This window comes from Gobio gobio (genome assembly GCF_949357685.1).
Source record: "Gobio gobio genome assembly, chromosome: 11".
Classification (NCBI taxonomy): Eukaryota; Metazoa; Chordata; class Actinopteri; order Cypriniformes; family Gobionidae; genus Gobio; species Gobio gobio.
The window spans coordinates 38,052,311-38,065,436 of NC_137104.1; the positions used below are offsets into that span (position 1 = coordinate 38,052,311).

Below are 13,126 nucleotides of genomic sequence, written 5' to 3' on the forward strand. Positions count from 1 at the left end.
TCCAACCCTAATCAAACACACTAATCAAGGTCTTCAGGATTAGGCTACTAAAGTTACAGGCAGGTGAGTGTTTTTTTTTTTCTTTTCAGGGTTAGAGCTAAACTCGGCAGGAGAGTGACCCTCCAGGATCAACGTTCCCAATTTCCTAATTCAATAGAAAGTAAGGGAATACTACAGTGCATCTGGAAAGTATTCACAGCACTTCACTTTGCAGCTTTATTCCAAAATGGATTATAATTCATTCTTTTTTCCCCTCAATTCTACAAACAATACCCCATAATGACAACGTGAAAGAAGTTTGTTTGAATTCTTTGCAAATATTAAAAATAAAAAATCACATGTAGGCTACATAAGTATTCACAGCCTTTGCCATGACATTGCCTAAGTTTACGTTGCTAAGAGTGGTTGCTAAGGGTGTTGTGCAGTGATACAGGGTAAAGCGGTCATCTTGGATGCGTCCGAAAAGCTGACTCGTTGCCTCACTGCCTTATCAGACAATGGCTTCGGACAGATTGGAACTAACCGTTTTATAAATCATATTTTATTCAGCAACATTGTTTATAGTCTATGTCTTAATGCCTTTGTAAATGGTAGGCAAAGTCTAATGCAGTCCAGTTGGAAATCAGCCAATGGGTTTTTTTCAAGCAAACATTCATATTCTTATTTTGACTTTCTCAAAACGTTTTCAGAACACATGGACATTAATCTTTTTAATGATTTTCAGACTTTCAAGCATTGCTATAATCCAGCCTCAGGATCGCAAACTAAGTGATAGTTGGCTATTTAACGTTATTCAACTTTGTTCTAAAGGCCACTGAACGACCTCTGTAACTGCAGGTTGATTCCACCAGATGGCGCCATTCGTCAACCACCGAAATAAACATCCTAAACTCACTCCATCGTATGTCCTATGGTCCTGTACTGCCTATGCAACGTGGCACACCATACTCCCTAAAATTTCTATGGCTCGTTGGTCTAGGGGTATGATTCTCGCTTAGGGTGCGAGAGGTCCCGGGTTCAAATCCCGGACGAGCCCAATAGTTTTTTTAAAATGCTTTCAAATCTTGGAACTGACAAAACTTTACATGAACTGATCTACAGGCAAAGGAAAGTCTAGTGAGTTCTACATGCAGGTAACTTACGGGTCTACAGTAGCTAGGAGCTGTGTTTTCCAACAGCAAAAAAAATTTCTGACAACATGAACCTCTCTTAAAGTCAACATGAAAAATTGCAGTATTTATTATAAATTATTTATTTATTAATAACATTATATTTAAAAAAAAAAAAGGAAAAAAAGAAAATGGGTAACAGGGCTAAAGGCACACCTTAAGAAAAAAATTGCTTTTCACTCTCAGTGTATGATTGCAAAACATTGTTTGTATTGATCATTGATGGAGCAACAGATTTTGTGTGAAAATAAATCATAAAAAAATCGTATAAATGTAGTATGAGGTGGCGAGGGGGGCCTTTATACCCCACACACAGGTTAAAAGGCTCACCAGCATGTGGCAAAAGGCACAAAGTATATTGATACAAATACTTTAGCTAAAATAATGTTTTTAATAATGTCTAAGTAAATAATTTAGCAAAGTTTGTTTTCTGTTTATTTTGATAAATAAAAGTTCAATAAATATACTGTAATTTAAAATATGTTTATATAAAAATATATTTGAAAAATATAGAAACAAAATCATTTTAAAAAGTAAAGATTATGAAAGCATTGAAGGAGATCCCATAACAATTTAATATAGATGTACAGTAGTAACAATAAATTATATTTTATTATATTATGAGCTGCGGCTCATCAAGCCCCACCAAAATATCTATCCAAACATAGACCTCAATTAATTAATAACACTGAATTAATAACACATTATTAATTCACAATTAATCTGTTCAGCATTCTGCAACAAACATTTTGGGATTTTTTATTGGGACTATTTTAAGTCGTAAAGTGAGCAGGATATATTAAAATGTAGCGCATGGATTCGGCAGACATCTTGATATTATAATATTAAGTCGGGCAGTTGGTCTCTGAGCCCTCCCCAGCTCTACTGTGCCTCACAAATGTCCAAATCTGCGGTGAAAAATGAAATTGCAGCCTGCTAATTGAGAGCCATTTGGGGCAGATTTCAGACTGCTCTGCTTCTTTTCACGCTACCTTACGTAAACCTTGCTCCAGAACAAGACGAGATCAGTCCCCTTTAGCTATGTGTTTAGCTTACAGCTATCAGGTCAGTAACTAGTTAGCATGTCTGTTCTTTCTATGTAGAGTACCAAATTAATGAATTTATAAATCCTTTAGTATAAAGTGCTCATGTGAATAGCCTTACAGTATTTCTGAGAATAGACATGATTGTTTTCCTCACTGGAATTCCAACTCAACTTGCAATATTCTAAAGCAACATTCGGAAGCAATAAATACATTAAAGGATTAGTTCACTTTAAAATGAACATTTCCTGATAATTTACTCACCCCCATCTCATCCAAGATGTTTGTGTGTTTCTTTCTTCAGTCGAAAAGAAATTAAGTTTTTGAGGAAAACATTCCAGGAATTTTCTTCACATAATGGACTTCAATTGCAACCAACGGGTTGAAGGTCAAAATCAATGCAGTTTCAAAGGGCTTCGAAGGGCTTTAGAGGCTCTGCACGATCCCAGCTGAGGAATAGGGTCTTATCTAGCGAAAAAATAATTCATGATATATATATAACATATTCAAAATAAAGTCTTAACATATTACCATTTCTTTTACTGTCTATGCTTAGATCTTACAGTGCATACTTTTTAACCTAAATTGCTCATCTTGCACTGCTCTGCGACACGCCACAGATTGTACGTTGGAAAGGTCATGCTAGAACGAAGGCGAAAGTATCCGTGGTGTGTCACAGAGCGGCGCAAGAAGAGCAATTTAGGTTAAAAAGTATTTTCATTTTTATTTTTATTCTTATAAAATGACTGGTGGTTTTGCTAAGACCCTATTTCTCAAATGTAGATTTCTTTACCACTGATGCTCAAAGCTGATCGGCCTTGGTGGTTATATCGCGGAAAATGGCAAATTGAAATGAATCATTTAATCTTTATAAGATGATACCTGATTTATTATCCTCCCTTGTGCCTTTTTCCACGCATTTTGGACAGAAGCAATGACTATGGGATTCATTAGACTGAAAGTGCCTTGCGAAGTGGACGCTTTTGGGCACAAATAATTCCACGGATTATAATAACAATAATAAGAAAAACTGTTCATAAAAAATAAATCTCATATGTATGAAAGAAAACGTTGAAATTAAGTTCGTTCAACTACTCAATAAATGTGTTCAGATCCGATGTGCGCTCACGCGCTCTGCTCGCGCACGCAACTTCAGGTGTGATTGATTCGAATTTTAGTTGCTACAGCGACGCGTGTTACGAGCTGCATAGACAAACTCGACCCCCGACCGATCGCTGTCTGTTGTTGAGAGGCGAGGCGAATCCAGAGACTTGCAGATTTTTCTGTGCGAATCTTGTGAAGCTGTTTGGAGGACTTTTTGATATGAGCCTTTTATTCTTGAAGACCGGAGGATATATCCTCTACATAGTTTTGTTTTTAAAGAGTTCATATTATTATTTTCGAGGACACTTTTATTTTATTGTTCTTTTCTTATTTTAAAAGGAGTTTGGGAGCTTCATTTAACTTTTTTTTCATTTATTTTTTTATTTTTTATATTTCTGAGGTGTTGTATCTCTTTTTTTCTGTATTGTTTTTTGTATTGTTTTTTATTGCAGATTGGAGGAGAATGTCGATGCCTCACATGGGTGAAAGAGGAGGTGAGTGCTTGATTTTCATTTGTTTATGGTCTGATGTTGTACAATGATTGGCTTAATCAATGTGAAGAAACTTGTGCGAGGTAACCCATTTTATCCCCCAATTTTCACCCAAGTGGTCACCTGTTGATTCCTTTCATATGAAATAAGCTTTACAGTTTGAGTAGTTAACTATAGTGCAAATATCCTAACTATGTGATGTCTACAATATTCCAGCTTTGGGCCGCTCCAGATCCAGTAGAGCTACTTTCTCGCAGAAGGCTGGTCAGGAGGTTTTGAGACCCGCTTCTGGTGACCGTGATCAGGAGGAGCCGCTGCAGGACCCAGAAGAGACACAGAAGATTCCTGGATATTTAACCCCCCTGTCTTGTGAGTAGTCTGCTTCTGTGTCCACAGTTCAGGCTGATAGACAGTGGAAGTGGCAGAGCGGCAGCCGGCAGAGCCCATGGATGGATGTCCGTCCACTTCATTTAGATGCTCTCGCAGAGGTCAGAATAGGCTTTTATTAAAGAAGTTAAGGCGAGACACGGCAGGTGAAAACATCGTTTTTTCATGCAGTGGTCAATTTTGAGATTTTGGGCCAGTTTGCTCCCTTAACATGTAAGCTTTCATGTCAACATAAAATAAATGTCAACATTACACATTAAGGGGGTTATTTCATTATATTTTGTCAACTTGCGCCTTTAGATTTCTACCGGAAATTTAGTTAGCGTTCTAACGCGAGCTCCCGTGCCGTCTCCATTCACAGAAACACGCCATGCCTGGTATCATTGTAAAGCTCTCAGTCTCATACACAGCACTATCTTATCCAAATATGGGCATTTCCTTTGTAGAACTAACCAACCGCGAAAGTTTGCCGGGGAATCTATAGCCGAAACCCACATCTGATTGGTCAATGTGAATTTCCGACTACATGATTGGTTCTCACGCGTTACGCTTCTTTGTTTATTCTGCGCCTCAGAGAAAATGCCGACAACACCTAAATCAGCTAATAAACGTTCACAGAAAAGACGGCAACAGCTGTCACTTGCAAGAGATAGTAAAAAGAAAGTAAACAACAGATTATGCGATGAAACCCCGTCAGCGAGTGCCTCATCGCGAAAGCTATCCTTTGGAAAGGGAAAGAGAGAGTCTGTTGGAGAGAATGACAGCCCTGCCACACAGGAATGGCTCATAATTCACGTCGCACGATTGAATGCATTAGTCAGTGATTTGTGTTGTCCTAAATGTGCTGGATCAGGGCTGAAAATTGACATCGATCCACAGAATCATGGGTTCTGTAGCAGTGTGTTGCTGGAGTGTAGTCTGTGTGAGAGAGATAGGTACTGCAGAAGTGTTTACACATCTACGCGTCTGCAAGACGAGTCCAGGAACGACGTTGCATTTGATGTGAATGTGCGGATGGTGCTCTTAGCACATGAATTAGGAATGGGGTATGCAGCTCTCAAAAAAATCAGCAAGGTGTTGGGGATACCTTCCCTTCACCTTAAGACTTATCAGAGACACAACAGAAAAGTGACAGGTATGAAAAAGGTTGAGCCAGAAAACCACGCAGTATAGTGTCTAAATGATTTCGTCTTGTGGATATAGTGACTTTACATTTACACTTCACCTCATAATGTACATTAGATCATAAAAATATAAACATATTTATAAATAAAATATTAACAAATACATTTTATGATATTCAGTAGGCTACATTTTGTTGGACATATTTACTTTCACGCACACATACACATAACATGGACAATACAATCATATAAGAATCCACTGTCTTTTACAAAGTAAGTTGTTATATGTGCACTATGAATAAAACATGATTTTAAAAAAAATGTCATTGTAGTTGCAGAAATTGAGAGAGGCTTGGGGTCACTGCACAAGGCCAGGGAGCAGATCAGGCAGGCTTATGCTGAGGTTGATGCAGATGTAGCAAAGTTACTGATGGAGGATGAAGATGCAGTTATAAACATCAGTGTGTCTTTTGATGGAACCTGGCATAAAAGAGGTTTCACATCAAATTATGGCATCGGTGTGTGCATTGACGTCCTTACAGGTTTAGTAATAGACTTTGAGGTCTTGTCCTCCTACTGTCACGCATGTGCCTTAAAGAAAAGTGCCAAGCGAGAAGGAAAAATAACAGGCCAGGAATTTGAGAGCTGGAGGGAGACACACACTGACTGTGCTAAAAATTTTGCAGGCTCAAGTAAAGCAATGGAGCAGGAGGCAGCTAAGAGGATGTGGGCCAGGTCAGTCAGTCGTTACCAGGTGCGATATACTGAGATGCTGTCAGATGGAGATAGTGCTGCATTTAAGGAGGTGGTTGCCCTTAACCCATACCCTGAACATGAAATTCTGAAATTGGAGTGCATAAATCATGCCCATAAGCGCATGGGTACAGCACTTAGGAAACTAAGTAAATTAGGTAAATTAGGGGGCAAGGGTCTGGGCAAGCTGACTGCCCCTAAATGTAAATCCTTGCAAAATTTTTACAGGGGTGCTATTATTAACAACCAGGGCTCCGTGGATAAAATGAAAGCTGAGATCTGGGCAGGTCTCCTTCACAACATGTCTAGTGATGACAATCCATTACATACAAGGTGCAGTCCATCGTGGTGTTGGTATAGGAGAGCAGAGGAGAATGGAGAAACACCAGAGTCCCACAAGCATCACACTAAAAACTTTTTGTCACGTGAAGTGGGAAAGAAGCTTATCCCTGTGTACCACCGAATGTCCAGTGACAGTCTGCTAAAGCGCATGCAGCATGGAGGCACTCAAAATGCAAATGAGTGCCTCAACTCTGTCATATGGGCCCGATGTCCAAAAACAGTATTTGTGGGGAAAAGCAGGGTTGAGGCTGCAGCCAGTATGGCTATTGCCACTTTTAATGAAGGTGCCTCTGCCATGCTGGCTGTCATGGATAAGTTGTGGCTTCAGTGTACAGTTATCACTGTAAATACATGCAGTTACACTGACATGGTTAGAATTTCAAAAGCGAACATTTTTCAGTCCACCCGTGTGAAACGCAGGCGCCAAAGCGTAAGCACAGCCAAAAAGGTGAAAAGACACCGACAGGAGATCGAAGAGGGGCCTACATATGGTGCAGGCATGGACATTTAGGCTGTAAATAGACAGGGAGCTGTTTATTAAATTTATTTAGTTATAGATGGACATACAACAAACAGACACAATTCGTCTGCAGTTTTTGTGACTGTTTTTGTGTATTTGTTAAGGTAGTTCTCTTCAGCTTAAGGCTATTGCTATTAATAATTTGATCATTTATCAATTTCCATGTGTTTTAAATATTATATACTGCTTATATTAATTAATTGAATGTATATTTTGTTTGTAGGTTGGGGGTATCAATAGAAATGTATTAAATTATACAATATAAAACTTTAAAGGCCGTTTTCTCAAAATGAGTTTTTCCTCGCACTCAGAGTCAGATATATCCACTTCAGTAGCACCTACAAGCACCAACTTTTGCAGTCTTATACTGAACTATATTCTGAAGGCTTTTACAGAAGGATTTGTTGATATACCATTCCTATCCTGAGTTATAGGTCCTTTTACTCCAAAAAACATGGCGAAAATAATTTTTTTAAGGCTATTGTCAGTATTCTCTAATTTACTAAAGCACAAAATAAGATATCCAGAATCCCCTCTGTAAAAGCCTTCTCTTCTAATATGTCAACAAATAGAACCAAGAATTTTAAACATGGTCCTTTCCAATTTCCAGATTTTGTTTTTGGAAATGTATGCAAATGAGCGTATATTTAAGTATATAAGGCCTAATTTGCATATTACAAAATTAATTTACACAAAACTTGTAATACATTTTTTTCTTATGTTTATGCCAGTAATAAACTGGAGAAGTTTCACAGTGATATCTTGTAATTAAAAAAAAATCCCTATTCACCTGTAGTGTCTCGCCTTAATAAAGGATTTATCCTTGAAAATAGAAAGTTGAAAAAAAGTAGCAATTTGATGTGACCACTGACATTATTAAAAAAAATCTCTTCTACAGATTCACCAGGGATCATGCCATCATCATCTTTGTCCCTCCCTGAGATCTAGAGAGGCAGTTAAACAATCTAGAGAGGCAGTTGTTAAGCCCTAGCAGTGGTATAAGCTGGGAGAGCCGATACGAACAGGGCAGTTGCAGCGACTGCTGTTTGTCCAGGTCCGACAGCCTCGAAAGGGTGGCTCTGCCCTCCGCTGCCAGGTCAAGTTCCTGTCGAGCCAACAGAGACCTCAAATGGCCGAACTGCTCAGGGAGCCAAGGAGGCTTCTCCTGTGAACATCAGCTCAACAGGTGAGATTGATATAAGGCTGGCCAGTGTAAAGTGTACAGATAGAGATTTTACTATTTCATGAGTACTTGTTAATGTCCGGTCACATTTACTGTTCCTCAGCAAAATTTAGCTGAAATATTCCTTCAGATTTTTTTTTTTAAAGAGATATTTTAATTAGACGTTCGTCTAACATTTTCAAAGAACGTTCAAAAGTAACGTTGCCATAAATTATAAAACAGAAATGTTCCTTTAACCAAGAAAAACATTGAAAAAAAACCCATTTTAAATGTTCAGGGAACATTTTCTTAACTTAATGGGAACCTTAGCAATGTTCTCAATCAGCCATGAACTCAATGGTACTTGCACTGTCTGACACACACCCGAAACACACGCACAGAAAGCCGCTTCTCAGACAGCAAACGATCCCCGATAGAATTATTTTTCACAACTTATTGCTCTTGAATTGTCAAAGGCAGATAGCTTGGAAATAGGTCCATTACTTTGGATTTGTGACATTACAGATAAGAATTTAACAGTAAAATAAGTTTTGTCATTAAATCATTCCTCAATTCGACATCAGAGATGTTTCTAATAATATTTTCAATTGAATTTCTTTATTTCAGAAACGCCTACAGAATGCAGGAAGAGGAAAAGGATTCGTTCTTTCCTCAGGAGGCTCTGGAAGGCCATGAAGAGTCCTTTCCGCTGCTGTTGCCTCAGTGCCGTGAATGTTGTGGAGCCTTTTGTCCCTCCACCAGATCTGGAGCCAGAACCTGATCCTAAGCCGTCCTCACCTGTGCCAGATCAGTCCGGCGTCGAGCCAAATAATGGTAAATCGCAAGTCATTATTTCTCCAACAATTCTAAACCGCATTGTCATATTGTTTTCCTCTAAAATATCTTAAGGCTTGTTTTCAGAGAATATTATTCTTATTTTCTCGACACAACCAGCACTGATATTTAAAAACAGTAATAAATAAAACAGTTGATCTAGCAAGCTCATATTTGTCTGTTTGTTTTTCAGAGTCCTTTGAGTCTCTCTATAATGTGAGAAAGATGATTGGATCCGGAATGTTTGGCAGTGTGTATGAGGGAACACACAAATTTGATGGCAAAAAGGTAAATCTTACCGGAAAAAAGCATTTTGCTTATGCATGCATCAAAACATATGTAAAACAATTCCATCACAGATGGTTTAATACTTTGTGCAAGGTCAGGTGCTTGAATACTGTTACTGTTATTGAAACCGTTTTTTTGTTTGTTTGTTTTTTTGCAGGTTGCCATCAAGCGGATGAGCAAACTTGACAATTTTCTTTATCTTGATATTGTAAGTTGGCCAAAACCTGAATATGTATTTAGTTGTTTAAGTGCAGATGACTGTAGTTAATACACCTGTAGGAAGCATTAGGTGTAAATGTGATATGACAAATGAGCCACCAAATATTTTTGAGCAGAAAAAAAGGCTCTTTTGAATATATCTAAAAAGTACACTTTAAAATGTTTGTATGTTTTCTTCCGATTTTTTCCCTGCTAACCTTCTGTCTACTCCTTTTCTCTAGCCTGGGCATCCCGAACCTCTCGTTACAGAAGTGGCGCTGCTGCTTATGATGAGGCGGGGACCCATAAGCCCCCACGTCATTCAACTATACGAGTGGTTTGAACACCCTCGAAAATTCTGGAGTACCCCGAACCCTGCGAGAGCTTGCAGGACGTCATCACTCGTCATCCTGAACTGTGTGAAACAGCAGCACGGGTCTTCATGCGACAGGCTGTGCTGGCGGTACAACACTGCATCGAGCATGGTGTTTTTCACAATGACATTCATGCACAGAATTTCCTGTTGAAGAAAAACACCTTCGAGCTCAAGCTGATAGACTTTGGCTGCGGTCAGCTATTTAGCAGTGATGGCTACGAGAGCGACGTATACGTTGGTGAGCATTTTGGAAGTGTGGAAACCTGAATGTAGTGACTTACTAATTATTCTGATGCTTTAAAAGAAAAGTTCAACAATGTGCAAATGTCTTGCTTACAGGATTACAGGATCACTGCCCACCTGAAGTCTTCAAAGAACCTAGATTCCACGCCGTACCAGCAAACGTCTGGGCTCTAGGAGTGATGTTGTACGAGATGGTGAACGGACGTCGTCCTTTTCGCAATAGAATGGAAATCATACAGGCCAAAGTTAGATTTCAGAACGGCAATTTATCCATAGGTGAGTGAATAATATCGATAAGGCTCTGAACAGAAACATTTAAGGTGAAGCATGTATGTACGTATAGCGTGAGTTTGGGGCGTTGCTACTGTAGCAGGCGGAGCCACGGGGAAAAAAATTCAGCTTTAGTTAGAGAAGTGAAAGCCGAAATTCGCTCCATTTATACCTTCAAAGATTAAACGGGTCTTGACGACGTCAAAAGTGAACAGAGCATTGTGGTGCTATACGCGCTACAAAGCATTTGACATTTTATTAATCATGTTTTAGATGGTCATGACTAACCAGCTTTCTCCTTATTCAAATTTGTACAGGATGCACTGATCTGATTGGGCAGAGCCTAGCCCGGGATCCAACTAAACGGCCGACGTTAGAGCAGATGTTACGACATAAATGGATTACAAATGACTGCTCTACTGTATATAGGAGAAGGTCAGGAGATTCAATCGATCAGTGATTTCAGGTGTGAAGAAGTGTAACAGACAGAGTAGGATTATTATCATTTGTCTTCAATTCTGGATTATTTGTAGTGAGGTTTTCAAATTTGTGTTCATTGTAATGTTCTTGCTATAGTCAATTCACGTCACCCTCATTTATATAGCGCTTTATACGATACAGATTGTTTCAAAGTGGCTTCACTGTAATAAACAGGAAAATAACAGAACCTGTGATTCAATTCTGTTGTAAATCAGCTCTAAAAAAACATTAATGATTAGAGTTGTTCATTTGATCTTTGTATTGGATAGGAAATAACATACTTGCTGACCTTGGTGGAGGGCTTGAGCTCGAGACTTGACCCGAAGCCTGAAGTCCAGCCCCAACCTGGCAGGGAACTCAAGACGCCACACCAGAGATCTCAGAGCCGGTCCACGTCTGACCAAGAACATGACTGAAGACTGGAAAGAAGTCATCAAGTCATCACAGACACGTTTACTCTGTTTTTAGAAGTCAAGTCATCTTTATGTATATAGTGCTTTGTATATGACCAATCTGTATGACCCCTGTAAATAAATGCCTTCAATGAATACAAAAGAAATGCTTTAAAACAGTCTTTGCCCGTGAGAAACCTTTGAAGTGAAAAGGCAAAGGACTATTTTGTGCTTCCTGAAATAAAATCTTTATCTACATGGTTGCAAACTTCAGTGCATTGTAGAGCCTTTCTAAAGCATAACCCTACAATAAATGAGACCAGAGCCTATGGACAATAAAAGTAATAATGATATAGTTTGTTGCATGACACCCCCATTCGTTATTTAGGTTAAAGAATCTATTCTTGTATTGTTAGAAAGATTTAGGTCAATCTTGAAGTATATCAGACTAGTTACCCAAAAGCAAATAAAAAGTTATGTCATGAAACTCTAGATGGTACAGGTTGAGGTTAAGGTCCTTAAAATTTACCCATGGCTGTTTTTCAAATGTACAAGTGTTCAAATTTATGTCATAACAGATTTTCAATCAAATATCCAAGTCTCCCAGTCAATGACTTTTACTAAAATTGTATTATTTACAATCCCCCATTGTTAAAAATTGTTTAGATAAAACCAGATTTATAAAACCGCCAGCAGGTCAAATTTACCCCAATACAATTCCTTTATCTCTATATATTTTCCTCTCGCCTGAAGCTTAGAATGACATGCATTGGAACATCCACACAAATGCAGTCTTTGGTCTTTTCCAACTTTTTGTTCATCCAAATGTCCATTGATCCAAAAATATGCAGTGTTGTGCCAATTTTCTACACCATTGCTTCTCAAACATGTCCTGGGACTCCCACCTTATCCAATAACTGAGTTTTTTAATATCAAACAGGTAAGATAGGGGCACACTCGTTAGGAAAAGGTATGTATAATGTGCAGAAACATATCCATGCCCCTCTTGTGGACATACTATGAACTGCACTCAAAATTAATAAAATAAGACATAATAGACACTTTATATTATAATGGTATCTGATGATTTCTTAATTGCATTTAATAGATTACACAGTCAATAAAACAGTTTGGTCTGTAAAGGGTGTTTTTATGCATGTTTTTGGGCTGAGTTCTCGCTGCATTTGCACTCTTTTGACCAGCAAGTGTCACCATCGTGTGGCGTTTGGCACTTCGAAACGGTGAATCATTTTGCCAATCAATTGGATCAAATGATTTAAAGTTTTGAAAAGCTTGGTTTCTCCCAGCATACAATGATGCTTTAGAAAGAAGTCTCTTCTGCTCACCAAGGCTGCATTCATTCATTAATACAAATGCAGTAAAAACAGCAATAGGCTATTGTTAAATAGTATAATTCAAAATAATATTTTTAAATACATCTTAAAATGTAATTTATTCCTGTGATGTAATATAAGGATTTATCTTTCTCTGTGCTGTTGAGAGTAATCAATCATTGTTCACTCTCTATTGGATCTTCCTGTTTTCTCTATCAGTGAACGTACATTGAGAACCAAACCAAAAAAGTTATGTGCACCCCTGTCTATAACAGCAAGACCAAGAATCAGGCTGTCAATCAGTTCGTGTACTATTTCAGAACAGGAGCCTGTAAATGTGATACATGCACTCAACATATTTATTAAGGCCCTTTCTGCCTGAAAAAAAATTAGTCAGTTTACCTCCCTTTTTGTTTGAGAGATTAGCCAAACAAACTCAAAGTACACCTCTACCACGTTGGTACAACTGTGAAAATCATATTTTATTCAGCAACATTGTTTATAGTCTATGTCTTAATTCCTTTGTAAATGGCATAGACAGTAAAATAATGGTATAAAGCTGTAAATGGTAGGCAAAGTCTAATGCAGTCCAGTTGGAAATCAGCTAAAGATAGTT

General features: G+C 38.3%; 1 protein-coding gene across 1 annotated transcript; it reads left to right on the forward strand.

The window, feature by feature from the left end:
- Positions 1-3,350: 3,350 nt before the first annotated feature.
- LOC307133844 (serine/threonine-protein kinase pim-3-like) lies at positions 3,351-11,448 on the forward strand. The gene is made up of 10 exons (XM_079829149.1): positions 3,351-3,810; positions 4,024-4,295; positions 7,832-8,119; positions 8,723-8,929; positions 9,123-9,217; positions 9,375-9,425; positions 9,658-10,029; positions 10,131-10,310; positions 10,622-10,739; positions 11,054-11,448. Exons 4-7 carry the CDS (start codon positions 8,788-8,790, stop codon positions 9,940-9,942), a joined length of 573 nt encoding a protein of 190 aa, XP_079685275.1. The 5' UTR covers positions 3,351-3,810; positions 4,024-4,295; positions 7,832-8,119; positions 8,723-8,787; the 3' UTR covers positions 9,943-10,029; positions 10,131-10,310; positions 10,622-10,739; positions 11,054-11,448.
- Positions 11,449-13,126: the final 1,678 nt, after the last annotated feature.

What these genes read in the sequence shown, in the direction of transcription:
- LOC307133844 (XM_079829149.1), top strand. Translation starts at nt 8,788, where the DNA reads ATGAAGAGTCCTTTCCGCTGCTGTTGCCTCAGTGCCGTGAATGTTGTG. An exon ending in CGGCGTCGAGCCAAATAATG is followed by an intron (nt 8,930 to 9,122) that starts GTAAATCGCAAG and finishes TTTGTTTTTCAG; the next exon opens with AGTCCTTTGAGTCTCTCTAT. An exon ending in ACAAATTTGATGGCAAAAAG is followed by an intron (nt 9,218 to 9,374) that starts GTAAATCTTACC and finishes GTTTTTTTGCAG; the next exon opens with GTTGCCATCAAGCGGATGAG.